The sequence below is a fragment of the Dreissena polymorpha genome, chromosome 7 (genome assembly GCF_020536995.1).
Source record: "Dreissena polymorpha isolate Duluth1 chromosome 7, UMN_Dpol_1.0, whole genome shotgun sequence".
In the NCBI taxonomy this organism is placed as follows: domain Eukaryota; kingdom Metazoa; phylum Mollusca; class Bivalvia; order Myida; family Dreissenidae; genus Dreissena; species Dreissena polymorpha.
Genome location: NC_068361.1, coordinates 90562788 through 90590492, shown reverse-complemented (window position 1 = coordinate 90590492; position 27705 = coordinate 90562788). Strand labels below are relative to the sequence as shown.

General features: G+C 36.8%; 1 protein-coding gene across 3 annotated transcripts; it reads right to left on the bottom strand.

Annotated features, from left to right (window-relative positions):
* Positions 1-27457, bottom strand: LOC127837650 (uncharacterized). 3 transcript variants are annotated; one of them, XM_052364908.1, is made up of 6 exons: positions 27294-27457; positions 12400-12574; positions 8817-8911; positions 7617-7688; positions 6166-6292; positions 1-484 (listed from the first exon to the last, which is right to left on the bottom strand). In XM_052364908.1, the coding sequence occupies exons 1-6, from the start codon at positions 27369-27371 to the stop codon at positions 108-110; spliced, it is 924 nt and encodes a 307-aa protein (XP_052220868.1). In that variant the 5' UTR covers positions 27372-27457; the 3' UTR covers positions 1-107. The 3 variants fall into 3 exon arrangements, with proteins under 3 accessions (XP_052220868.1, XP_052220867.1, XP_052220866.1); XM_052364907.1 differs by lacking the exon at positions 27294-27457 and adding an exon at positions 22161-22324; XM_052364906.1 differs by lacking the exon at positions 27294-27457 and adding an exon at positions 17029-17192.
* Between the last annotated feature and the right edge of the window lie 248 nt (positions 27458-27705).

Genomic DNA, 27705 nt, shown 5'->3' with positions numbered 1-27705 from the left:
TTTTACAATTAGTACATGTAGTTTATTTCCTGCTTAATCATTCTCAATTTAAATCAATATAATATAGATGTATACAGTTAAAGTTGTTTTTATAAAAAAATAATTGTTCAGGCTTTCTTATTTCCACCCTGAGGGGCTTTCTTGTCACCACCCTGGGGGGATTTTTTGTCCCCACCCGGAGGGGATTTCTTGTCCCCACCCTGAGGCACTTTCTTATCCCCATCCTGAGGCGCTTTCTTATCGCCCCCCTGAGGCGCTTTCTTATCGCCACCCTGAGGGGCTTTCTTGTCCCCACCCTGAGGGGCTTTTTTATCCCCACCCTGAGGGGCTTTCTTGTCCCCAGCCTGCATCGCAATCATGTTCATGGCTTCCTTTTCCTTGGCAGCTGTGGATTCCATGATAAATGCTTCATGTTGTTTCTCAGCAACCTGTTTCCAGTAGTCCATGTAGAACGTGCGAGGCGAAAAATGCTTCTTCAGAGTACCTAGAATTTATAATTTTGCATAAACAGTCTGAATAAATAAATTATAATTTATCTCCTTCTAGGTAACAGATATTCAAATAAAGCTAATTCTGAGCAAAATATTTAAATATAAACATAACTTCATCATACTACAGTTCAGATGATGCAAAGTAATATGTTTAGTATTTATCAAGAATTGTATTGATAATAAACAAATGTCTGGGGTTGCGGGAGGGGTATTATTGAAATGTACCATGCGAACAAACAGGTTTTCCAGTTAAAATAATGTATCTCTGACTCTGATGGCCTAAACACGTATGTTTGGACATAGACACTTCTTTTTGTATTAGCCTACAGCTTAATGATATTATAGAAAGAAACTCAAGGTGTCATGTAAAGTTGTGCTTAAAGGGATCTTTTCACGGTTTGGTAAATTGACAAAATTGAAAAAAGTTGTTTCAGATTCACAAATTTTCGTTTTAGTTATGATATTTGTGAGGAAACAGTATTACTGAACATTTGCCATAGTCCAATTTAGCCATTTTATGTATCTTTTGAGGATTTGAAAACCTAAAAATTATAAAGCGTTGCAACGCAAAACGATTAAATAATTTGGATTGTTCTGTTGTTGTCGTTTAAATTTAGGAAACTACGAAGATTGCTTATATAACGTATAAAATACTTAAACTGTGTTTGCCCGGCCGAACAGCCGAGAGGGCTAATGTGTTTTTACTTCAGACTAACTCCAGGACTCCGCGGGTCACTGGTTCGAGCCCTGGTACCGGCTACTTTTTTTTCCCTTTTTTAAATTTTATTCTTGATTTTTTACTGGAGCTTTTAAGATCCAATGTTTACATTTATCAATATAAAGCATTTAATGACAAACTTCAAAATATGCCAAAATCTGTGAAAAGGCCACTTTAACATGCCTACCAGTCTTTACATGCTACTTCATGTATACAACAGACTATGTTCGTTATGCTTTTTACTTTAAGTTAAAGGTAAAATGCAGTCAAGACAATTTAACTCGTTAAAATGTATAAACATCCAGCGTTTTTGACTTTCGATATATACATGCCTTGAATTATAACATTTCAAATCAATCTACCGTATGAGAATAATAGATTTTGATTGTTTAACTTTTTCAGTGCTGGAACCGAATTTTGAAGGCCTTTGCAAACAGTTTGGATCCAGATGAGACGCCACAGAACTTGGCGTCTCATCAGGATCCAAACTTTTTGCTATTCGGATAGTATTCTTTGAAAAAAATCGAAGAAATTGCTAATTTTAGAAATTCAGCAGACAACGTTTTAGCAGACATGCAAAGGGTTAACTGATTCATTGAGTTGGAACTCATCATTGACGCTTACAAAACTAGATGCAAATAAACATGGTGATTGGCTCCATACAAAATCTTTGGTTAATAAAGCACTAGCATTAAGAGGTTTGACTTTTATATGCCAGTTTTTATGTAATTAAAAAGTGAGTCACAAGAAAAGTTGATAATAGACTAAAATTAACAATATAAGCGGCGATAAATGCTGAAGCATGCTTGACGGAGGGGTTAACACTTTGTATGTTAAAAATGACAGCCATCTTTGTTTTAGAGTTAAAGTTTGCACACAAAACCTTCTGTGTTCCACTTGGGTGTGTAACAGTTTTAAATGCTTATTTAATTTAAATCAAAGAATTTAGTGATATTTTGTCTCTTTACTCTGCTTTTTCATTGAATTGTTAAGGACTATTTCGCGTAGCGTAACCGAGACACATCAATTTTGATATAACTACACAAGTTTCAAATTACCTATTTTAATCTGTTTTGGCCACTACTTTTAACAAGAAAAGGCTAACATTTTGATTTTCCGACTATTTTGTATGTATGTATTTTGTAGGATAAGTTGAAGTCAAAGTTAATGTCATGGTGTTATTGACTCGTCTCAGGAAGGCTTATACCGCGAGGCCGTAAACCTGGTCCTTACTTCAATTCGGCGGATAAATTCAAGTACACCATGACACGCCAATAGTATTTTATATTTCTGCAGTAGACAAAAACACAAAGGGCTATAATTCATCCAAAACTAGTCGCTCCCTGAATTTATTTTTTTACGATACAGTGCAGTAATGAAGTAAGGTCATTTAACTGCTTTAGTTTGAGAAAGATCCAACACGTATTTAGAGTAGTTAAAAATACTAAATTTTTGAAAAATATATTTAGTGGAAAAACAGACAAAAAAGGCCATAATAAATTTATCAAAATTTTGCTTCTCGCAGTCAAAATTCTGTTCAGCATGATCCAGCAAGTATTTACTGAGGATTTGAAACACAAGCTTTGTGAGACTTCAATTTTATATTCTATATAAAAAAGGACAAAAGGCAACAAGTCTGCCAAAACTTGTCACACAAAATCAACCAAGTATCTAAAGGGAAATTCAAAAGACAAGCTTCTTGACTAACAAACGGACCAATGGAAAGGTTAAATTCTTAATGCAATCTCCTCAGTTGAGGCATAAAAATCAGGTGATTGAACTTGTGAAGAATTTTTTTTTGTTTTAAAAAATCTATTTATTATATGAACATGTACATGTTAAAGCTTAGATGTTATAATGTGAGAGCAACCTCAAGTAAGTGGATATACAAAGAAGATTGGCAGTTGTGTAAGTGTAAGTTATTCCCCCTGCCCTTTTTGTATGCCTTTTCGAGGTCAAATTTTTAAGTGCACATAAATTTTATTAACTTCAATATAACTGACGTTTGCATAGTATTTCTCTTTGCACATACCCTGTGAGTATATATTACCCAGAGGAGGTCTATGGCTAGTTTATCACAAGAGAAATTATTGGATAAAATTGCAGATAACTAGAATATAAAAGTCAAAGCATTTTTAATCTGTTCGCTAGATCAACTGCCTTTTGGAGAAAGCATCAATAACTTGAGATGAATGGAACTTATATTGGAGAAAGCATCAATAACTTGAGATGAATGGAACTTATATTGGAGAAAGCATCAATAACTTGAGATGAATGGAACTTATATTGGAGAAAGCATCAATAACTTGAGATGAATGGAACTTATATTGGAGAAAGCATCAATAACTTGAGATGAATGGAACTTATATTGGAGAAAGCATCAATAACTTGAGATGAATGGAACTTATATTGGAGAAAGCATCAATAACTTGAGATGAATGGAACTTATATTGGAGAAAGCATCAATAACTTGAGATGAATGGAACTTATATTGGAGAAAGCATCAAAAACTTGAGATGAATGGAACTTATATTGGAGAAAGCATCAATAACTTGAGATGAATGGAACTTATATAAGTATACAGAAGCGTCTATTGTTGAATACCAAGGTTTTGTGAAATTTGTGTAACTATATAACTGTTGATTTGCTTCCACCAATAACATTTAATTCAACAATCAAACATGACAAACCTAATTATTCACTAATGGTGTGTTTTTTTCTGTATAATTCTGGTACCAAGATTACTTTTTATGTCATAACAAATGTCAGAGCTTCAGTGTTTATACACATACCGCAAACAACATTGATATTGGGTATAAAATAGTTTGCTTTTGTTAATATGAATATTATGTATTAAGGTAAATAAAGAATTGATTATTACAATAGAATGGTATTATGAAAACATGTTTTAGTCTCATTGTCTGTTTATTATTGCACAATTAGTATGTCTGTTAAGACTTGACACAACCGATATATAACTGAGAAAAGTTCTCAAAACACCATACTAATATGTTTTTTTATGTATATTACACTAGTGAAAGGTCTATTAATACTTGATTAAGATTTTACCATGTTACATTAAATGCATATATTATAATGTGTTTTGTATTTTTTTAAATTTCATATGGCAGTGAGGAAACTAACTTTTCACCATAGCTTGCCAACTATAATTTGTACATTGTTGCAGGGAAAAAGAATAAGTGACCCAAAACCATGCACATGTCAGAATTATACAATAACAACTTAAAACAAGAGATGTGTTTGTCAGAAACACTATGTCCCCTTCTTGGCAACTTTGAAGCTATATATTTTACCTTTGACCTTGAAGGATGACCTTTACCTTGACCTTTCACCACTCAAAATGTGCAGCTCCATGAGATACACATGCATGCCAAATATAAAGTTGCTATCTTCAATATTGCAAAAGTTGTGGCAAAATGTTAAAGTTGGAGCAAACAAACCAACCCACCAACAAACATTGCAAAAACAATATGTCCCCCCACTATAGTGGTGGGGGACATTACAAATCAGACAACAATATAACATTGATGACATGACTCAATGCATAATTTCATTTTATGATCCCACATCTTCTTTTTTAATGGAGGAAAAATGTGTAAACAAGAGCTGTCAGAGGACAGCGCGCTCGACTATTCGAGTGCTTGACAGTATAACGTAAGCCATCATGGGGAAATTGTTCATATTCAATAATTTATTAGACGATCATTCAAAAATAAAAAAGGAAAAAAAAAATGTTTTTTTTTTTGGGGGGGGGGGGGGGTAGGGGGGATGAGAGGGGGGTATAATGTGGGGTGTGGTCATTTATTAGATGATCTTTCAAAAATTAAAGAAGGAAAAATAAAAATTTGGGGGGGGGGAGGGATTCTGGGTTGGGGCGTGGAGTATTGTTTGGATGGAATCCATTGTGGTATTCAGGTAAGTGTTGTTTTGTCAAAGTATTAATAAAATCTGATCATAAATAAAGAAGTTATGGCAATGTTACTAAAGTAATATGCGTATTATAATGGAACAAGAATGTGTTCGTCAGAAACACAATGCCCCCTACTGCGCTGCTTTGAAATTATTTTTTATTTTTTTATTTGTTTTTACCTTTTACCTTGAAGGATGACCTTGACCTTGAACTTCCACCACTCAAAATGTGCAGCTCATGAGATACACATGCATGCCAAATATCAAGTTGCTATCTTCAATATTGCAAAAGTTATGGCCAATGTTAAAGGTTTTTTTTTGGACGGACGGACAGACTGACTGACGGACTGACAAACTAACTGACCGACAGTTCAACTGCTATATGCCACCCTACCGGGGGCATAAAAAAGGGCCATAATTCTTACAAAATGCTTGATACAGTTGTCTGCTCTTGTTTATAGATTGGGGTCATGTTGGTTAAGAAGTTTGCAAAATATGAAAGCAATATGTCAAGGGACATAGGAAATATTTGGGGTGGTACGAAAACTTTAACATTTTCACGCTCACGCTAACGCTCACGCCGACGCCAGAGTGAGTAGGATAGCTCCACTATATATATATTTCATATATAATAGTCGAGCTAAAAATGTTTCAAGCTTTTCTAAAAAACTAATTTCTGTGTTGGACTTTCTATTTTTCGCAATAGGCTTGCCCTTACTTAAATCTACTCACCCCATGCAAACCAGCAAGTACTACTGTAGGGTAAAATGTTCTCCCAGATTAGCCAGTTCAGTCTGCACCGGCTGATCATGGGCAACACAATCAACCCAAATTAGATTTACATTTTGAAAACACTTCATTAGAACACAAAATTCCATAAAAGCGGAAAGTGTCATAATTGATTTTCCTGTGCGGACTGCACAGGCTAATCTGGGATGACACTTTACAACTATGCATTAAGCCCAGTTTTCCCATTTCCCTGTACCACTTATTTCTATCCCTCACAGTATGGCAGGCTATACATACCCATGTCTCTAGCCTTGTGCAGGTGGATCTGCAGCTTCTTGTACTGCATCTCACAGAGGCCCGTCAGTTGAGGGTTTATTGGCTCCATCGTGAGTGGTGTGACAAACTGCTTCAGAAGATCCAGATTCTGTGGGTTAAGACAGTGAAACACTGTGGGTACTGTGGGTACAGAGCAACATGCAGATACAGTATCATGCAATATATTATTTTTATCACATGCCATACCCTGTTTCCCATGTAATATACCCATTACGAATATTTTTATTTTACACATGTGTAATATACTTTTTATAGCGTTTTCATTGGCATTGTTTTTGTGCGATTGACCAATCGCATTTTGTTATTTTGCTGAAATGACGTTGCAACGTCAAATGACATCACGAAATGTAAACATTCAGGATTTATCATTATGTTTGCGTAAATATTTATTTAATTTGCTCATTTAAAGAATGTGATAAAAAAGATCTTACACTCATTGTCATTTCATACCATATTTTATTTAACTCGTCGAGGAAATTCGTAAGTAAGCTTGCCAAAGGCTCGATTACATACACAATTTCTGAACTTGTTTAATAAAATATGGTATTGTGCCAGATCCTACATGCAACACATGCAATCCAATGTACATACAGTTTTGCAGGAACATAGCAATATATTACTAACTAGTGGATACAGATGATGGAAAGAGAGAAATATTGAATTCATAGAAGCATGGCACTCACCCTGACACTCTCCAATAATGGTCCTCTTCATTATGTCTTACATTTGGAAGTTTTTTATTATTTTTTCAAAACCCTTACATGCATGTACAAAAGAGCTTTAATATTTTCTGTTTTCAACATTTGACATGAACTTGTGACCTTAACCTCAGACATTCATAAGTGATGTGTATAGAACATGGATAATCTGGTCATAGAAAATAATTATCTTTGCTATAGTTCTTAAAAGCATGACACATTTGGGGGAAGGTTTGTCATAAATGAAATGCAACTTTAAAACACCTATGACCCTTAAATTATTTGTGGTTCTCACAGTGGAGTTATAAAGTAGATAAAAAAAGGACAGTACCAATATTTGCAAGACATCTTCAATAATTGCCCAACAAATTTAAGTTGTAAAGAAATTTTTTGAAGAACACTTATGAGTTGCAAATTTTGGTAATTATATTTATTTTCTTATATCTTTAGCAAGCCCTATACTTAAATATCACACTGATCATAAATATCTGTTTGTTGCAAGCTAAACCTTTCGTCCTATCTTAAATTTGTTGTACAGTATTAGATAAGAAAGACCAACAAGTCAGACTAGACAACCCTTTGTACATTATTTGGATTCTAAATTGTGTTGTTTTTTTTTCAATTTAGAAATTCCATTTCAGCAACCATTTCATTACATTTAGCATTTTTTAAACCAGCTGGACTCCCATAAAATGTTTTACAGTGACAGTTTACCTGCCAGTGGAATCTCAGGTAGTCATCCCTGCATATTGGGCATGCGCTACCTGTGGCAATGACGCCTTCACGCTGAAAGAGAAAATAACAAGAAATGTGTTTGTCAAAAACACTATGTCCCCTTCTGCGCCGCTTTGACCTTGAAGGATGACCTTGACCTTTCACCACTCAAAATGTGCTGCTCCATGAAATACACATACATGCCAAAATATGAAGTTGCTATCTTCAATATTGCAAAAGTCATGGCAAAATGTTAAAGCTTGGGCAAACAAACCAACCAACAGACCAACCAACAGACAGGGCAAAAACAATATGTCCCCCACTATAGTGGTGGGGGACATAAAAATATGGCAATTAAAGTTTTTTTTTAAAGAAGATATTTTATCAAATTGATTAATAGCACTTACGTGTATCTAGGATGGAGCTTAAAATTACTGAATCCGCATGTACAGTATAACCAAATTAACTAGATCATAGATAATTAAAAACCTTGGCGTAACTAACTTAATCTGTCAGTTCCAGGGAAATCAATAAAAAAATACCATTTTTAAAATAAACATAGAAAACTTGATAACTCAAGCACATGTGTTGGATTCTAATTCTATGCAATATAGACATTAACCTCTATAACTCAAGGTTATTCACACCCCTGAGTGAGATCATCAACCTGCAAGTTCTGATCAGAGCGCCAAGGAAAATGTTAGCACCTTGCAATAAATAAAACAGATTAATATAAGGGAATGTGTTGTTCAATTTCATACAAGTCATATTGCCTAAAGTTTTGGTGCAAACACTTATCATGCAGATTGTATCTTTTAATGAATCAGTAAATTTTTTATTTATTTTAAACCTATTTATTTGCTCGATTGCATAACAAGCCTAAGGCTTGTATGTAATGCTCTCGAGTCCATTTCCTTGGTGTCTATTAGGTAGATCTAAAGAACGCTCCCACAGTGGGGATCGAACCCGTGACCTCCTGATCGCTAGGTGGACACCATATCCACTTCGCCATAGCGACTTTATAAAATCAGTAATTTGCAATCAGAAGTCTGCTTAAAGAATGGCTCATGCACCAACATGAAAAAAATCTTTATAGGTTTTTACTTTGTTAAACATAGTAAATAAGTTAATTGAGCATTTTTTTAATTTTGCGATTTGAATGTTATTAATGCATAATGAACATCTAAGATTAAGACTTACGATGCATGATTTTCTGAGTTTGGGAGTAAATGCACCAACCACATTCCTTCGGTAGCTTTTCCACACAGGTCGCTCACCATATGCAGATTTGTAGGCTGCCAATATATAATGATTAGAGATGTAATTCAACAACTTGAAGATAAAACAGTACATGTTATTACTCGAAAATGTTATTGCTTTTAGAACTTTTGTACCACAACATTAAAGGCCCTATAAAGGTGACAAATTCAATTATTATGCATATACACTGGTCTAATTTTTACTGGATTTCAGTTACTCTCACATAAAAAATGCTAATAACACAGCTTAGGTGCAACATTGTCAAGAATTATGGAAGATATACCAGTTTCATAATTGGAAGAAATGTTTACATTTTTGCAACTAACGTGGTTTGTAGCCTCAGAGCGGAAACATATGCTAAAACAAGGGACAAAATTGTCACAAAACCAGGTTTTCATTGTGAAAAAAAAAATCTGATTAAGGGAGACAACTCAAACTGAACTTTTGAAATGAACAAACAAAATTAACCCCCTTTGTAAGTTTGTTTCAAAATAAATCTATTTTAAGTTGTGGTGACCTTGACATTGGAGATATTGACGTGATTCTTTCGTGCGACACACCGTCCCATGATGGTGAACAAATTTGCCAAATAATTGTAAAATCTCACAATGAATGACATAGTTATGGCCCAGACAAGCTCATTTATTGCCAATTTTGACCTTTGAACTCAAAGTGTGACCTTGGAGATATCGACGTAATTATTTCGCGCGACACACCGTCCAATGATGGTGAACAAATGTGCCAAATGATTTTAAAATATGACAATGAACGACATAGTTATGGCCCGGACAAGCTTGTTCCGCCCGCCCGCCAGCCAGCCCGCCAGCCAGCCAGCCAGCCCTCCCGCATTCGCCAATCTAATAACCAGTTTTTTCCTTCGGAAAACCTGGTTAATAAAAAGCCAAAAGAAAATTCAATTGTAATTCTATTTTAAACAACGTTTTACCAGCAGAAGGTAACTTATTAGATCATTACAAACGTTTTAACCATTTAGAAGAGACCTTCTTTGTGAGTGATACCGGAAAACGTTGAAAATCAACAATATATTTTTGGTGACCTGAGTCACTTTCACTTTCCCGAGTAAACAGCGATGTAAATAAACTGATTGTTTGTAAACACAATTGACTTGGAGGACACTGTATTTTGAGCTCAAAACAAGTTGTTTTGCTCTTTTTTTTATGGTAATGTCCAATAGCATATATATATATTGTTTTTTGATAACCTTTATAAATAAAATATGAAAAAAATATTTAAAAATGGGTAAATAATTATGAATCGTCACCTTTATAGAGCCTTTAAAGCCTGCATATTCAGATAATAATGATGAACATTGTGATTCTCAAATTAACCTCAAGACCAAAAGTGAAATTAGTTTCTTCTTGTTATTGGCAACATTTATAAACAGAACAAACACTTTTAACTTATCATCAATAGCTGCATCATAACTGGCATAGTTTAGAAACAAATCATTATTTTCAATTATGTGGCTATAGGTAACTTTTGCCAAAATGGGGTATATTGGGTAATCAACCCCTGTTTTTGACAATAGGGTTTTTGTAAATTCAGTACAGTTTTAGAAAAAATTTCACCCCCTACTTTTGAGCTTAATTGGGTTTTTTCACCCCCTGTTTGTTAACTCAATTGGGTAATTAAGGGAATGACATATATAATATAATACAGGGGTTTTTTTTACTAAGAAAGTGACGCCGATAAGTGACGGCGTCTTCCCCTACCAGAATTTTTCCCCTAAAACTACCATTTCCCCTCCAAAAATATAATTTTCCACCAAAATATAATATTTTACCCTCAAAGAAATGTTTTTTCTTTCTTTTGGGAAGTCTACACTTATCCAATTTGTACCATATACAACGATCTCGCTCTCTCTCTCTCTCTCCCGACGATCACTCAAATCTGGAAATCCCAGAGATTCTATATATAGCTCTTAAATTACGTCATGGAAACCGGGCAACTATCGTATTAATCATGTGACAATTTTACTGGATTCCGGTCTTGCGCGAGAAGGGTGTTTCGTCAATTAATTACCGGAAACCAGTCGAATTTTCATCCGGGTTATGTGAAAGCCAAGATATAAACGTTAAAACAGAAAAAAAGTCTCACAATTGGCGTTCATACACGAACAAAATAAAACGTTCCGACTCGGAATATATTAATTGCGTTGACGCATTTTTTAAGAATGAATCATCAAAAACCGTTGAAACCCAGCAGGATTCGGAGGTACATGTAATCAACATCGATTAATACTGTCGGATTATTGTGAAAGTAGACAATCTGCAGCTGCCGCACCTTTCCCTTCCAATACTGTAGCAGATCTAGATCGTCAACCGATTCATCATGAAATTGAAATCACAATATTGACATCGTTCCCCGGCCCCAGTTGAAAACTATTCCCATTATTAGATCTACCCCTGCAACTTTATTTAGGACTTTGACTTTAATATCATACTTGTTCATGTGTTTAAGAACAAACAGGTCAGAGACATGCCTCTTTTTCTAAAAAAAAACCCCTGAAGTCTGTAGGCGAGTTATAGACATTGAAATGAATAGTTTTTATTTTTTCCCCAAATATGTCTCTTTTGCGCTCGATTTTCCCCTTTTACCCAGCGTCCAGCGTCTTCCCCTTTTTCTAAAAAAAACCCCTGTAATAAAAATCTATTAAGGTTACAGTATTATTTATACAAATGGAATTCAAAAAGGTACCTGTACATAACAACAAACAATTACTGAATTTATGATCAAAGTTTATTTATTTTTGTGTTGAATAAGACCCAGATCGTGAAAATCGCTGCACAATTGATGAAGTTGTAATGGCTGTTCAAAACGATGCACCCCATTTTCGGGTCATTTTGAGCGGTTTGTCTAAAATGCGTATATGACTCATATCCCCGGATATGAACAAAAAGTGCAAATATGAACGAATATAGACAATATGTATGCGTTTTTTGCAGTTTTTTTATGAACAAATCACTGTTGAATTAAAAATTCACAATATGTGATAAATCTGTTAAGGCTGCCTCAAAATAGAGCAATTTTATAAAAGCGGTGTTCTGACTGGTCATTCATATTTGCGGATATGAATTTAGAGTTACTGAAATTAAAATGCTAATGAAAAACGCCTTAAAATTCATTCTATCGTAACATTACACATGAGCGACGTGTATTTTTGTCACAGAACGATTTTCATATAACAAAAATAAAAGAAAATACATTTAAATAGCCATTGTCTATTCATATCCGCACTTTTCAGTCATATCCGCGGATATGAGTCATATCCGCGGATATGAGTCATATACGCAGTTTAGTCGTACCAAATTTTGAGGATAATACCTCGAAAATGAAAGTAGAAATTGGACGGGACTACGAATAATCACAATTATACCCCAAAGATTGATAACTGCCTTAAAGACTGCCTTCTTTTCTTCATAAAGAATAAACTATCGGGTACATTTTTGTACCGAAAATAACCAGTCTAAAAAATACGCCTGCAACAATTTTGAACAATTACCTTCGCTCTTCATATACTCGATGCATGTTTCCACACTCTTTTTCCTGATTGCGTACCCGATGCGGCCTTCAAACTCTGGATCTGTCAAGACTGGCCTTTTGGTCTCCTTTTCCACCTCATTCAGTAAGGTACATGAACTGCTGAACTGTTGTCTGCTACTTTGGTTGATACATGTCTAGGGATAAGGTAATGAGAAGCTTAGGTTTACAAATCATCAACATAAGCTCAGATCCCGAAAAATTATAAATGAGTATAGTATTGCAATGGTGGAAATCAGCAAAAAGCATGAAAAATCACACCGCTTAAATACGAGTCAGAGTGTCAGTATCAGCAATAACTTGCTGGTCATACATTTCACTTAAACAAAATGATCTGATCGATGGTTTATCAGTAAGCAATTATCTGTTTATTTTATTGATAATTCCTTTCTCAGATTCATATGCTTGTTTAAGATTTAAAAAATACAACTTTGACGTTGAAACCGTTATACTCGCTTGAAGTGAGTGCCATAGTTATCAAATTTGACATGTCATCCAGATACAAAGATATTAAGTTGCCAATTTATTTCAAAAACCTTAAATAGAACTAATGGTCATACAAACATCTAGCATCAGTATAACCATATAAGTGAACAGTACGGTTGCTGAACACAACACATTGTCTTGATATGAGTGGCGTTCTGAGAAAACTGGGCATAATGCATGTGCACTTTCCGCCTAAATTGGATTTTTGCTAAGTAAAGACTTGATTTAAACGAAAAATGTCATAAAAGCGGAAAGTGTCATCCCTGATTAGCCTGTGTGGACTGCTATGTTCCACACAGGCTAATCTGGGATGACACTTAACGCACATGCATTATGCCTAGTTTACTCAAAACACGACTGATAGTGTTATAATTTGAGCCATTTATTTTTTTAATCCCATCATGCGTAACAAAGTTATTGGCCGGACATTCCCGTTTCATATTTTTAAATGATTTGTCAATCATCAGATCTGGTGAGTTGTTTGTCCTTGGACTGCAAACAACATGACTCCTTACAAACAGGGTTTGTATGCAAGCAGAAAATGTTGCAAGCGTAATATGAGAGATTTCTAAATTGGCTGCTAAAGATATATGCCAATTAATCAGTTCTATCTCCCCTCACGCTATTTTCATAATGAATTTACACAAATGACCCATGAGTCAATGGATCCAAGAACTTGATATTGGTTAATTGTTCAGTTATTTATGTTGTATAAAACAGTCCAGTAAGTTAGCAAACTGACAGTATTATAGGATTATCATATCAAGATAAGTTGCATAAATCAGCACATAACCAAACGTACTACTGACAATGCGACATTGAAAAAAAAAACATTGCAAATAGTCAATAGTGTGTGATTCTGTAAATTAATTTGTTCTGCCCCGTGTGCAGGAGTGCTTAAAGGGACCTTTTCACAGATTTGGCATGTTTTGACGTTTGTCATAAAATGCTTTATATTGATAAATGTAAACATTAGATATAAAACACTCCAGTAAAAAATCAAAAATAAAATTTCAAAAAGAAAAAAAAGTTAACCCTCAGCAGGGCTCGAACCACTGAACCCTGGAGTAAAAAGTCTACCAATAGACCAGTTCATTGTTTTTATTTTGATTCCTGATTTTCGCGCATGCGCAATGCACTGGTAGTCAAAAGCGTTGCTTACAGCTAACGCAAAGCATATGGATAACGAGACTTATTTAGTCAATAAATCGAAAAGAAACTAAAAAAACAACATCACTTAAATAATATTGAAAAAATATAATATTTAGTGCCAAAAGAATGCATAAACACATTTATTTGCATTTTAAAAGAACGCGTCATTAGCATCAAAGTAATTAAGATTGTCTGAAGACTGAACGACAGACGATTCGACACAACAAAGAGCTCTATGCATTAGCCGTATGATTATTTGCAGAAAAGCTTCAATAAAAATAATGATACATCTAATTATAAAATTATAATTATCAATTGCATGCGTAAACTAGAGTAATAAAAAATTTGTGATAATGTGTCAGTGCATGTTTCATTGAAAATAAACGTACTACAAAGCCCTATTAAAAGCGAAGTTCATGACGGTATTTACATGTAATTTTTATTTGGATGGGTGTTGTTCAGAGAATGACTTGAGGAATATTAACATACAACAGAAAAACACAACCTCACATGATGCAAATTGAACTGTGTATTCATGTATATTGTAAACTCGTTACTAGTGATCGAGTATGAGTGACAACTATCTAACATTTAACACACACACACAAACTCACACACAACATAATATATATACATATATAATAGAATATATACATATTGTTTCATTATTATTTACCCCCATTGATGTCAAACGTAATTTCTTGTTTTTATGATGTATTTCGTGCATTGCCGTAACATTACATCTTCATACGGAATGACGTATTTATAATTAACCGATGCCCGCTAAATACGTTAAATATTTTTTATTTACATTTTATAATTCATAAATACTTTATTTTTTATAAATAAATAAAACGGGCTTGTATCTTTACCGTGTTCAATTTCTGATAATCTATAGACTTCAAATTTGTACAATATGTAAAATATCTAATTTAAGCAACTGTTAAGTATGTCGGCGTTTAATTTATTCAACCAAATGCCTAGTTACTTAATACTACCAGAATGAAGACATGGTGGCATCATCAATTGCGTTTAATGACCAGACTGTCATCTGCCACCTAGTGTGATTTATGACACCATGTTGTAAGTTAGGTCTGGACCATATCTGATCAAAACGAGATAATCGGATTAGGTAGAACAAAGGGGCAATTAAACACCGGAATACAAAGGCTTAAACGATTTTAAGATTGATGCAAACAATCAAATGAAAACTATTGCATTTAATTTAATTAAATGTTTATTTAATGTGTCAACATGTTAGTTTTCCCGCACCAGGGTATAGGTCCCTGCCCAGACAAATACCATTATGGTTAATTTGTTAATGTTTTTTATTTGGAATTGATCTATTTATTCATTGTGTTCAATCTTATTTGTTTCAGTAACGTAGAACAACTTGTTGGCATGTTGAAAAATAAAATCTAAATATATCCTCGATTACCGTAAATTTGCGACCTTAACATTTAATGTCAATATTAAAATAATAACACATAAAAAAACAACGAAAACGAACATGAACTTTTTAAAATAAATTCATTCCTCGCTGATTTGTTCCATTATGATGTCCACACAATGTTTTTAAAGCTCTTAAATATCAATATTCTTGACATTAGTGTAAAGCGTCAGCCATTTTGTTTTACTACCCTTGATTCGCGGGTATGCCGTCATACAAAAATTCATTACAATGTCGAGTAATAAGGCCAAGCTAACTTACTTTTAACAGTTTACATTGGTTTCTGGTGCAAATGAAACATTTAACAAAAAGTCAAACACGAAATAACAATAAAATATTAACATATGAACAGGGTAAATTGCATGGGAAATGGGAGCAGCTCCAATAACAACTGTGTCTGGGTGGATTTTTTCCAAGACCCTGTAACGTTATGTATTTTAGGCACTCTGTATAATTTTTAGGCTCTAAGAACAGACACATTCTCCTCCTTAACAGCTTTGTAAGCATTTATCAAGGCAGTCGGTGAATAATGTCTATACTTCTTGCGACGATGCTTAGGGATTGTCTTAACAACAAAAAATAAATAAAAAATAAGCTTAATTGTCATGGTCTTAGAAACACACAATAAATCATGTGTTGGAATTGTTCATGTTTTCGAAGCGTAACATTTCCATATATGGCAGTGCTGCTACAACAGCAGACGACAACAAAAAATTGTGATATCAGATTTTAACTTAATATATATAAAATTCGATGGTCCGATATTATTGATGTTAAGAAAATATGGTAATTTTGCTAATTGATTGTAATTTACACTTTTTACTTGTTTAAAACGCATTATTTTTCACAAATCTTCAATGGTTCCAATCGAGTAAACATTCGTTTGCATATCGCCACGATCACGCATGCGCAGAAATAAATCTCCATACCGGTTACGTGATGAAAACGAAATCCGCCAATCTAGGTTAGTCGCGAATTTAGGTGAGTCGACGATAATCGTTTAAATATAACCGATCACGCTCTATTTCTCCCCATTGATTGTATCTTTCTTTTGACTACCAATATAGTCCCCGTGTAAACACGCAGGTGCGCGTGACGTCACGCGTGAACTGGTCTATTAGACCACTTAGCCATTCTTCCAGATACAATGCCAGATGTATTTTATACTTCATATAAGCAATCATCGTATTTTCACAGAATATAACGACAACAGAACTCTACAAATTATTAATTCGTTTCGCGTTGCAACGCTTTAAAATTATCGGGTTTTCAAATCGTCAAAAGATGCATATAATGGTGATTTTTGAGCATGGTAAATATTAAGTATTAATGTTTCCTCACAAATATCATAACTAAAACGAAAAATTTGCGAATCTGAAACAATGTTTTTCAATTTTGTCAATTTACCCAAACGTGAAAAGGCCCCTTTAATTTTCATCATAGACACGTTATTGAGAGCCTGGCTATAAAGAATTTTAATGCCATCATTTTTAGTATGCTTACCACGAGCTTATTTGAGTTTTGTTTAGCATATAAAGTCAAATATCTTGACAATTGTTGCAGTTTGGGTCTCGAATTCATGTTTTCGTTTGAACGAAGGTGAAGGATGAAACCAAACACGCCGAAACACCTCGAATGTAACAATAGTTTTTGAGAGTAAGTTGGTTCCTTGTTCCTTTTTACCTTTTCGAATAAGGAATAAGGAACATTTCATCATTCCTTATTCAAGCTCAACATGTTGACATGTACAAAATTGTACTTTTATATCACATAAATGTAAAATAATGTCTTATGCTCTAGGTTTTGTTGATGTGAAGTTAGTATTCAATTTAGCAAAGGTCTGTTCGGTTTAAACAAAAAATCCTATGCAAGCGCGAAGAAGAACCGTGAAAATGTAACGTAGTACATGATGTAAATGTATTCGAGTTATTTTGTTTTGATTAACTTAAGAATTGTATGGATTATATTCCTTTAAAACCCTATATCAAATATGTTAAACTTGAGTAAGGAAAACAAGGAACTGTTCCTTATTCCATATTCGAAAAAGGAATAAGGAAGTAGACAAATGCAACCACCTTACTCAATCAATAATTTGTGCTGATCGAAAGGTGTTCAAAATTTCCATAAATCGGCCCAGATATGATCAGACTCATTATCCTTAATGAACTCCGACATGAGATCCTTGACATAGTGTCACTGATATTCCAAAAGACATTAGACTCTGATCAACCCCCATCCGATTGGACGAAGGCAAACGTCTCCCCTCACTTTAAAAAAGGTGACACTAGCGACCCAAAAAAACTATAGACGGATATCACTTACATGTGCTCTATGCAAACTCATAGAACACATTATCGCATCTAGCCTATCCACACACTTCACCAAACACGGCATACTCTACGAGCTGCAACACGGATTCCGTGAAAGGCGGAGCTTATGGAGATAGTCGATGACTTAGCAAAACTCTTACATCAGGTAAACATACTGACTTAATCCTTTTGGATTTTAGTAAAGCCTTCGACAAAGTCAACCACCTCTAATGAATATATAAACTTAAGGAACATGGTGCTTCTGGCCAGACCATATCCTGGATCCAGTCTTTCCTAATTGGCAGATCCCATCAGTTGTATTAGATGGTTCTATGTCTGACCAAGTCCCGATAACCTCTGGAGTTCCACAGGGATCTGTCCTCGGCCCTCTTCTCTTTCTCTTATATATAACTGACCTCCCTTCCCTTATTACATCCCAAGTACGCCTCTTTGCAGATGACACTGCCATCTATCTTACAGTGTCAACCGAGGCGGACTGCCAAAGGTTACAAGACGATCTCCGTAAACTAGAGAAATGGGAAGAGCTATGGGACAAATAGTAACATGATTTTTTGTGTGAGTCTTCTACATGACTTGCAGATCAAGTTCGAGTTCCCTTTCGGTCCATTGATTTTTGAATAAGTTACGTGCATTAGAACTAATAATTTTATCAGTTGGGGGCATTGTGATTCACATACACAGCTTTTATTTGAATAAGAATTGGCCTGTTGACCTAGTTATCGGACAAATGTGACCCAGATTGGAACATGGCATAGATATTGTAAAGATAAACATTCTGACCAAGTTTCATCAAGATTTACATGAAAAGGCGGACTGCCAAAGGTTACAAAACGATCTCCGTAAACTAGAGAAATGGGAATAGTTACGGGACATCGAGTTTAACCCTGGCAAGTGCCAGGTTCCCCATGTCACACGGAATCGTAAGCCCTTTGAGTACCCATACAAGCTCCACGGTCAAATCCTATCCCCAGTTATACCTCAGTCACAAATAGAGACCGATCGCCGTCCGATCAGCGGCCGACGTCTTTTTCCGCTCATCGGGCTGGCGACCGGGCGATGATCGCACGGGCATCGGGTCATTTTGTGGCTTCGGGCGGCGTCCGGATTAATTTTGAGTCTCACTAAAAATCTTACCGGACGTCGGGCCCGGGAAGAAATCGTATTGAGATCGTAAAAAGATCGGACGATCAACGCACGGTTATCGCCCGGCGATCGCCCGGCGATCGCCCGACATCAGATTCATCGTACTCGTATCGGCAAAAATCAAGATATTTCACAGGGACATATACATCGGCCGGCGACCGTCCGATTGCCGGAGGGCCTCCGCACGATGACTGACAGACACCGGACGGAGCTCATAAGGAGACCGAAGTATTCCGGTAAATGCACGTGGACAGATCACGTGGGTAGATTCAGCGCCAAGCACCTCCATTTTAAAGTCAAGATGCCGAAGAGAAAGGTCGCAGCACGACAAATGCCACCTCCTCAAACAGAAGGTCAGCCCGATGATGGACAGCATGACCAGGAGTAAAAAGAGCCATCGCAGCCACATATACATCCTGAGCAAGCTGAAGCAATTGCCCATTAAAAAAAGTCAAACGCCAGTAAATGGTAAGAGTTGCCTGTGGCCAACAAGCGCAAGGTGATGGCCAGCTTTATGCCAATGCTCAGAAGAGGCCGTCTACTGAAAACACAAAAATGTGTAAGTCGTTTGAAATAATCTCTAAAATGTTTTCAAAGTCACTCTTTTAATCCGCGCTTTGTGATTCCGCAATTTCACGGCATTTTTTTTTTTTCAGTTTAGGTACTTGGCGCTGTATTTGTAAACAATCAAACCTTATTTGGTAGTGCCTAGATAGATTACCTTATTTTGACAAAAAGAACAGGTCATTGATAAAAGTACAACATTGATACAAATGCTCGCAGAATGCCTAGAACTATTACGAATGCATTTCACATTATCCCGAAAGCTCTTCGAATTTAAATTCGAATGACAGTCGAGATCGGTCTCTAGTGTTACTATAAGTATATAAGTACATCAATAAGTATGTCAGACAATTTATACTCACTCTTGAATGGGAGGCCCGACTCTTGTACATAGTTCTTGAAACAACTCTGGCTTGAGACGAAAATAAGCTTCGAAATCGGCCGGGTTCTCGAGACGCAATTCATGCAAAAGGGTCTCGTATTGCCCGTAGAGGGGTCGTCTCTGAATCCAAGGCTTGACCCACCATCGTCTTTTACGTCGCTGTGGTTCTTCGAACTCCTCAATTATTACCATAGCAGCAACTACAACGTTGAGGCGGTGTCTGGCTATTGCGTGCCTCGTGACTCGCTGATCTCTGTTCATGACCATAAAACAGCCTGCAAATGAAAGTTTATGGACTGCACGCATTATATATATACCATTTTCCAGACGGCGCGACACGCTTACCTTGTGGAGTCCGTCCGATGCCCGCAAGGAGCCCGGCCGAAGCCCGCCAAATTAACGTCCGATTTATTAAAACTTTCCGGCTTTCTTGCGGCGCTACGTCGATATTGCGACGATAGCCGTCCGATCATCGGCCGGTTGTCGTCCGATTTACAATTTGACGCTCAGCCCAAAAGCTTTTCTCAAACTGTCCGATTGCCGTTCGATCAGCGGCCGATTCTCGTCCGGCGCCCATAAAAGGCCGAGTTCCTGTCACTCATCGGACGGCGACCGGCTCCGACGTGTCAAGTCTTCCCGATGAATGGCGATCGGACACATCGGCTGGCGACCGGATTATTTGTGACTGAGGCATTAAGGACGCGAAATACCTTGGTGTTGACATGTGCCATGACTTAAGTTGGAATACACATATCTCCAAGATCACAAGAAATGCAAACAAAACATTAGGTTTCCTCAAACGTAACATCAAGACAAAAACATGAAAAGGCCAAATCACTATCATAGCAAACAAAAGTACGTCCCTTACTTGAATATGCTTCCCCCGTATGGTCACCACACACTCAGGTCAACAATCTCAACATAGAAATTATACAGCGGCGAGCAGTCAGATGGGTTGAAATGAATACTCCCACTACACCAATGTCACACATTTACAAAATACACTCAACTGGCACACCCTCGAGAACAGACGTATAGATTCCAAACTCGTCCTATTCTACAAAGTATATCACCATCTTGTGGCCATATCCCTTCTATCCTATCTTGAAGTCCCAACCAGATTAAACAGACACATGCAACGTTATGTATTTTAGGCACTCTGTATAATTTTTAGGCTCTAAGAACAGACACATTCTCCTCCTTAACAGCTTTGTAAGCATTTATCAAGGCAGTCGGTGAATAATGTCTATACTTCTTGCGACGATGCTTAGGGATTGTCTTAACAACAAAAAATAAATAAAAAATAAGCTTAATTGTCATGGTCTTAGAAACACACAATAAATCATGTGTTGGAATTGTTCATGTTTTCGAAGCGTAACATTTCCATATATGGCAGTGCTGCTACAACAGCAGACGACAACAAAAAATTGTGATATCAGATTTTAACTTAATATATATAAAATTCGATGGTCCGATATTATTGATGTTAAGAAAATATGGTAATTTTGCTAATTGATTGTAATTTACACTTTTTACTTGTTTAAAACGCATTATTTTTCACAAATCTTCAATGGTTCCAATCGAGTAAACATTCGTTTGCATATCGCCACGATCACGCATGCGCAGAAATAAATCTCCATACCGGTTACGTGATGAAAACGAAATCCGCCAATCTAGGTTAGTCGCGAATTTAGGTGAGTCGACGATAATCGTTTAAATATAACCGATCACGCTCTATTTCTCCCCATTGATTGTATCTTTCTTTTGACTACCAATATAGTCCCCGTGTAAACACGCAGGTGCGCGTGACGTCACGCGTGAACTGGTCTATTAGACCACTTAGCCATTCTTCCAGATACAATGCCAGATGTATTTTATACTTCATATAAGCAATCATCGTATTTTCACAGAATATAACGACAACAGAACTCTACAAATTATGAATTCGTTTCGCGTTGCAACGCTTTAAAATTATCGGGTTTTCAAATCGTCAAAAGATGCATATAATGGTGATTTTTGAGCATGGTAAATATTAAGTATTAATGTTTCCTCACAAATATCATAACTAAAACGAAAAATTTGCGAATCTGAAACAATGTTTTTCAATTTTGTCAATTTACCCAAACGTGAAAAGGCCCCTTTAATTTTCATCATAGACACGTTATTGAGAGCCTGGCTATAAAGAATTTTAATGCCATCATTTTTAGTATGCTTACCACGAGCTTATTTGAGTTTTGTTTAGCATATAAAGTCAAATATCTTGACAATTGTTGCAGTTTGGGTCTCGAATTCATGTTTTCGTTTGAACGAAGGTGAAGGATGAAACCAAACACGCCGAAACACCTCGAATGTAACAATAGTTTTTGAGAGTAAGTTGGTTCCTTGTTCCTTTTTACCTTTTCGAATAAGGAATAAGGAACAGTTCATCATTCCTTATTCAAGCTCAACATGTTGACATGTACAAAATTGTACTTTTATATCACATAAATGTAAAATAATGTCTTATGCTCTAGGTTTTGTTGATGTGAAGTTAGTATTCAATTTAGCAAAGGTCTGTTCGGTTTAAACAAAAAATCCTATGCAAGCGCGAAGAAGAACCGTGAAAATGTAACGTAGTACATAATGTAAATGTATTCGAGTTATTTTGTTTTGATTAACTTAAGAATTGTATGGATTATATTCCTTTAAAACCCTATATCAAATATGTTAAACTTGAGTAAGGAAAACAAGGAACTGTTCCTTATTCCATATTCGAAAAAGGAATAAGGAAGTAGACAAATGCAACCACCTTACTCAATCAATAATTTGTGCTGATCGAAAGGTGTTCAAAATTTCCATAAATCGGCCCAGATATGATCAGACTCATTATCCTTAATGAACTCCGACATGAGATCCTTGACATAGTGTCACTGATATTCCAAAAGACATTAGACTCTGATCAACCCCCATCCGATTGGACGAAGGCAAACGTCTCCCCTCACTTTAAAAAAGGTGACACTAGCGACCCAAAAAAACTATAGACGGATATCACTTACATGTGCTCTATGCAAACTCATAGAACACATTATCGCATCTAGCCTATCCACACACTTCACCAAACACGGCATACTCTACGAGCTGCAACACGGATTCCGTGAAAGGCGGAGCTTATGGAGATAGTCGATGACTTAGCAAAACTCTTACATCAGGTAAACATACTGACTTAATCCTTTTGGATTTTAGTAAAGCCTTCGACAAAGTCAACCACCTCTAATGAATATATAAACTTAAGGAACATGGTGCTTCTGGCCAGACCATATCCTGGATCCAGTCTTTCCTAATTGGCAGATCCCATCAGTTGTATAAGATGGTTCTATGTCTGACCAAGTCCCGATAACCTCTGGAGTTCCACAGGGATCTGTCCTCGGCCCTCTTCTCTTTCTCTTATATATAACTGACCTCCCTTCCCTTGTTACATCCCAAGTACGCCTCTTTGCAGATGACACTGCCATCTATCTTACAGTGTCAACCGAGGCGGACTGCCAAAGGTTACACGACGATCTCCGTAAACTAGAGAAATGGGAAGAGCTATGGGACAAATAGTAACATAATTTTTTGTGTGAGTCTTCTACATGACTTGCAGATCAAGTTCGAGTTCCCTTTCGGTCCATTGATTTTTGAATAAGTTACGTGCATTAGAACTAATAATTTTATCAGTTGGGGGCATTGTGATTCACATACACAGCTTTTATTTGAATAAGAATTGGCCTGTTGACCTAGTTATCGGACAAATGTGACCCAAATTGGAACATGGCATAGATATTGTAAAGATAAACATTCTGACCAAGTTTCATCAAGATTTACATGAAAAGGCGGACTGCCAAAGGTTACAAAACGATCTCCGTAAACTAGAGAAATGGGAATAGTTACGGGACATCGAGTTTAACCCTGGCAAGTGCCAGGTTCCCCATGTCACACGGAATCGTAAGCCCTTTGAGTACCCATACAAGCTCCACGGTCAAATCCTATCCCCAGTTATACCTCAGTCACAAATAGAGACCGATCGCCGTCCGATCAGCGGCCGACGTCTTTTTCCGCTCATCGGGCTGGCGACCGGGCGATGATCGCACGGGCATCGGGTCATTTTGTGGCTTCGGGCGGCGTCCGGATTAATTTTGAGTCTCACTAAAAATCTTACCGGACGTCGGGCCCGGGAAGAAATCGTATTGAGATCGTAAAAAGATCGGACGATCAACGCACGGTTATCGCCCGGCGATCGCCCGGCGATCGCCCGACATCAGATTCATCGTACTCGTATCGGCAAAAATCAAGATATTTCACAGGGACATATACATCGGCCGGCGACCGTCCGATTGCCGGAGGGCCTCCGCACGATGACTGACAGACACCGGACGGAGCTCATAAGGAGACCGAAGTATTCCGGTAAATGCACGTGGACAGATCACGTGGGTAGATTCAGCGCCAAGCACCTCCATTTTAAAGTCAAGATGCCGAAGAGAAAGGTCGCAGCACGACAAATGCCACCTCCTCAAACAGAAGGTCAGCCCGATGATGGACAGCATGACCAGGAGTAAAAAGAGCCATCGCAGCCACATATACATCCTGAGCAAGCTGAAGCAATTGCCCATTAAAAAAAGTCAAACGCCAGTAAATGGTAAGAGTTGCCTGTGGCCAACAAGCGCAAGGTGATGGCCAGCTTTATGCCAATGCTCAGAAGAGGCCGTCTACTGAAAACACAAAAATGTGTAAGTCGTTTGAAATAATCTCTAAAATGTTTTCAAAGTCACTCTTTTAATCCGCGCTTTGTGATTCCGCAATTTCACGGCATTTTTTTTTTTTTCAGTTTAGGTACTTGGCGCTGTATTTGTAAACAATCAAACCTTATTTGGTAGTGCCTAGATAGATTACCTTATTTTGACAAAAAGAACAGGTCATTGATAAAAGTACAACATTGATACAAATGCTCGCAGAATGCCTAGAACTATTACGAATGCATTTCACATTATCCCGAAAGCTCTTCGAATTTAAATTCGAATGACAGTCGAGATCGGTCTCTAGTGTTACTATAAGTATATAAGTACATCAATAAGTATGTCAGACAATTTATACTCACTCTTGAATGGGAGGCCCGACTCTTGTACATAGTTCTTGAAACAACTCTGGCTTGAGACGAAAATAAGCTTCGAAATCGGCCGGGTTCTCGAGACGCAATTCATGCAAAAGGGTCTCGTATTGCCCGTAGAGGGGTCGTCTCTGAATCCAAGGCTTGACCCACCATCGTCTTTTACGTCGCTGTGGTTCTTCGAACTCCTCAATTATTACCATAGCAGCAACTACAACGTTGAGGCGGTGTCTGGCTATTGCGTGCCTCGTGACTCGCTGATCTCTGTTCATGACCATAAAACAGCCTGCAAATGAAAGTTTATGGACTGCACGCATTATATATATACCATTTTCCAGACGGCGCGACACGCTTACCTTGTGGAGTCCGTCCGATGCCCGCAAGGAGCCCGGCCGAAGCCCGCCAAATTAACGTCCGATTTATTAAAACTTTCCGGCTTTCTTGCGGCGCTACGTCGATATTGCGACGATAGCCGTCCGATCATCGGCCGGTTGTCGTCCGATTTACAATTTGACGCTCAGCCAAAAAGCTTTTCTCAAACTGTCCGATTGCCGTTCGATCAGCGGCCGATTCTCGTCCGGCGCCCATAAAAGGCCGAGTTCCTGTCACTCATCGGACGGCGACCGGCTCCGACGTGTCAAGTCTTCCCGATGAATGGCGATCGGACACATCGGCTGGCGACCGGATTATTTGTGACTGAGGCATTAAGGACGCGAAATACCTTGGTGTTGACATGTGCCATGACTTAAGTTGGAATACACATATCTCCAAGATCACAAGAAATGCAAACAAAACATTAGGTTTCCTCAAACGTAACATCAAGACAAAAACATGAAAAGGCCAAATCACTATCATAGCAAACAAAAGTACGTCCCTTACTTGAATATGCTTCCCCCGTATGGTCACCACACACTCAGGTCAACAATCTCAACATAGAAATTATACAGCGGCGAGCAGTCAGATGGGTTGAAATGAATACTCCCACTACACCAATGTCACACATTTACAAAATACACTCAACTGGCACACCCTCGAGAACAGACGTATAGATTCCAAACTCGTCCTATTCTACAAAGTATATCACCATCTTGTGGCCATATCCCTTCTATCCTATCTTGAAGTCCCAACCAGATTAAACAGACACATGCAACGTTATGTATTTTAGGCACTCTGTATAATTTTTAGGCTCTAAGAACAGACACATTCTCCTCCTTAACAGCTTTGTAAGCATTTATCAAGGCAGTCGGTGAATAATGTCTATACTTCTTGCGACGATGCTTAGGGATTGTCTTAACAACAAAAAATAAATAAAAAATAAGCTTAATTGTCATGGTCTTAGAAACACACAATAAATCATGTGTTGGAATTGTTCATGTTTTCGAAGCGTAACATTTCCATATATGGCAGTGCTGCTACAACAGCAGACGACAACAAAAAATTGTGATATCAGATTTTAACTTAATATATATAAAATTCGATGGTCCGATATTATTGATGTTAAGAAAATATGGTAATTTTGCTAATTGATTGTAATTTACACTTTTTACTTGTTTAAAACGCATTATTTTTCACAAATCTTCAATGGTTCCAATCGAGTAAACATTCGTTTGCATATCGCCACGATCACGCATGCGCAGAAATAAATCTCCATACCGGTTACGTGATGAAAACGAAATCCGCCAATCTAGGTTAGTCGCGAATTTAGGTGAGTCGACGATAATCGTTTAAATATAACCGATCACGCTCTATTTCTCCCCATTGATTGTATCTTTCTTTTGACTACCAATATAGTCCCCGTGTAAACACGCAGGTGCGCGTGACGTCACGCGTGAACTGGTCTATTAGACCACTTAGCCATTCTTCCAGATACAATGCCAGATGTATTTTATACTTCATATAAGCAATCATCGTATTTTCACAGAATATAACGACAACAGAACTCTACAAATTATTAATTCGTTTCGCGTTGCAACGCTTTAAAATTATCGGGTTTTCAAATCGTCAAAAGATGCATATAATGGTGATTTTTGAGCATGGTAAATATTAAGTATTAATGTTTCCTCACAAATATCATAACTAAAACGAAAAATTTGCGAATCTGAAACAATGTTTTTCAATTTTGTCAATTTACCCAAACGTGAAAAGGCCCCTTTAATTTTCATCATAGACACGTTATTGAGAGCCTGGCTATAAAGAATTTTAATGCCATCATTTTTAGTATGCTTACCACGAGCTTATTTGAGTTTTGTTTAGCATATAAAGTCAAATATCTTGACAATTGTTGCAGTTTGGGTCTCGAATTCATGTTTTCGTTTGAACGAAGGTGAAGGATGAAACCAAACACGCCGAAACACCTCGAATGTAACAATAGTTTTTGAGAGTAAGTTGGTTCCTTGTTCCTTTTTACCTTTTCGAATAAGGAATAAGGAACAGTTCATCATTCCTTATTCAAGCTCAACATGTTGACATGTACAAAATTGTACTTTTATATCACATAAATGTAAAATAATGTCTTATGCTCTAGGTTTTGTTGATGTGAAGTTAGTATTCAATTTAGCAAAGGTCTGTTCGGTTTAAACAAAAAATCCTATGCAAGCGCGAAGAAGAACCGTGAAAATGTAACGTAGTACATAATGTAA

Bases quoted from the DNA above. Each gene is read 5' to 3' on its own strand.
- LOC127837650 (XM_052364908.1), bottom strand. From the start codon at position 27,371: ATGAATTCGAGACCCAAACTGCAACAATTGTCAAGATATTTGACTTTA. The intron at 12,575-27,293 runs GTAAGCATACTA...CCTTATCCCTAG, and splicing joins AAAACTCAAATAAGCTCGTG to ACATGTATCAACCAAAGTAG. The intron at 6,293-7,616 runs GTAAACTGTCAC...CTTAACCCACAG, and splicing joins ACCTGAGATTCCACTGGCAG to AATCTGGATCTTCTGAAGCA.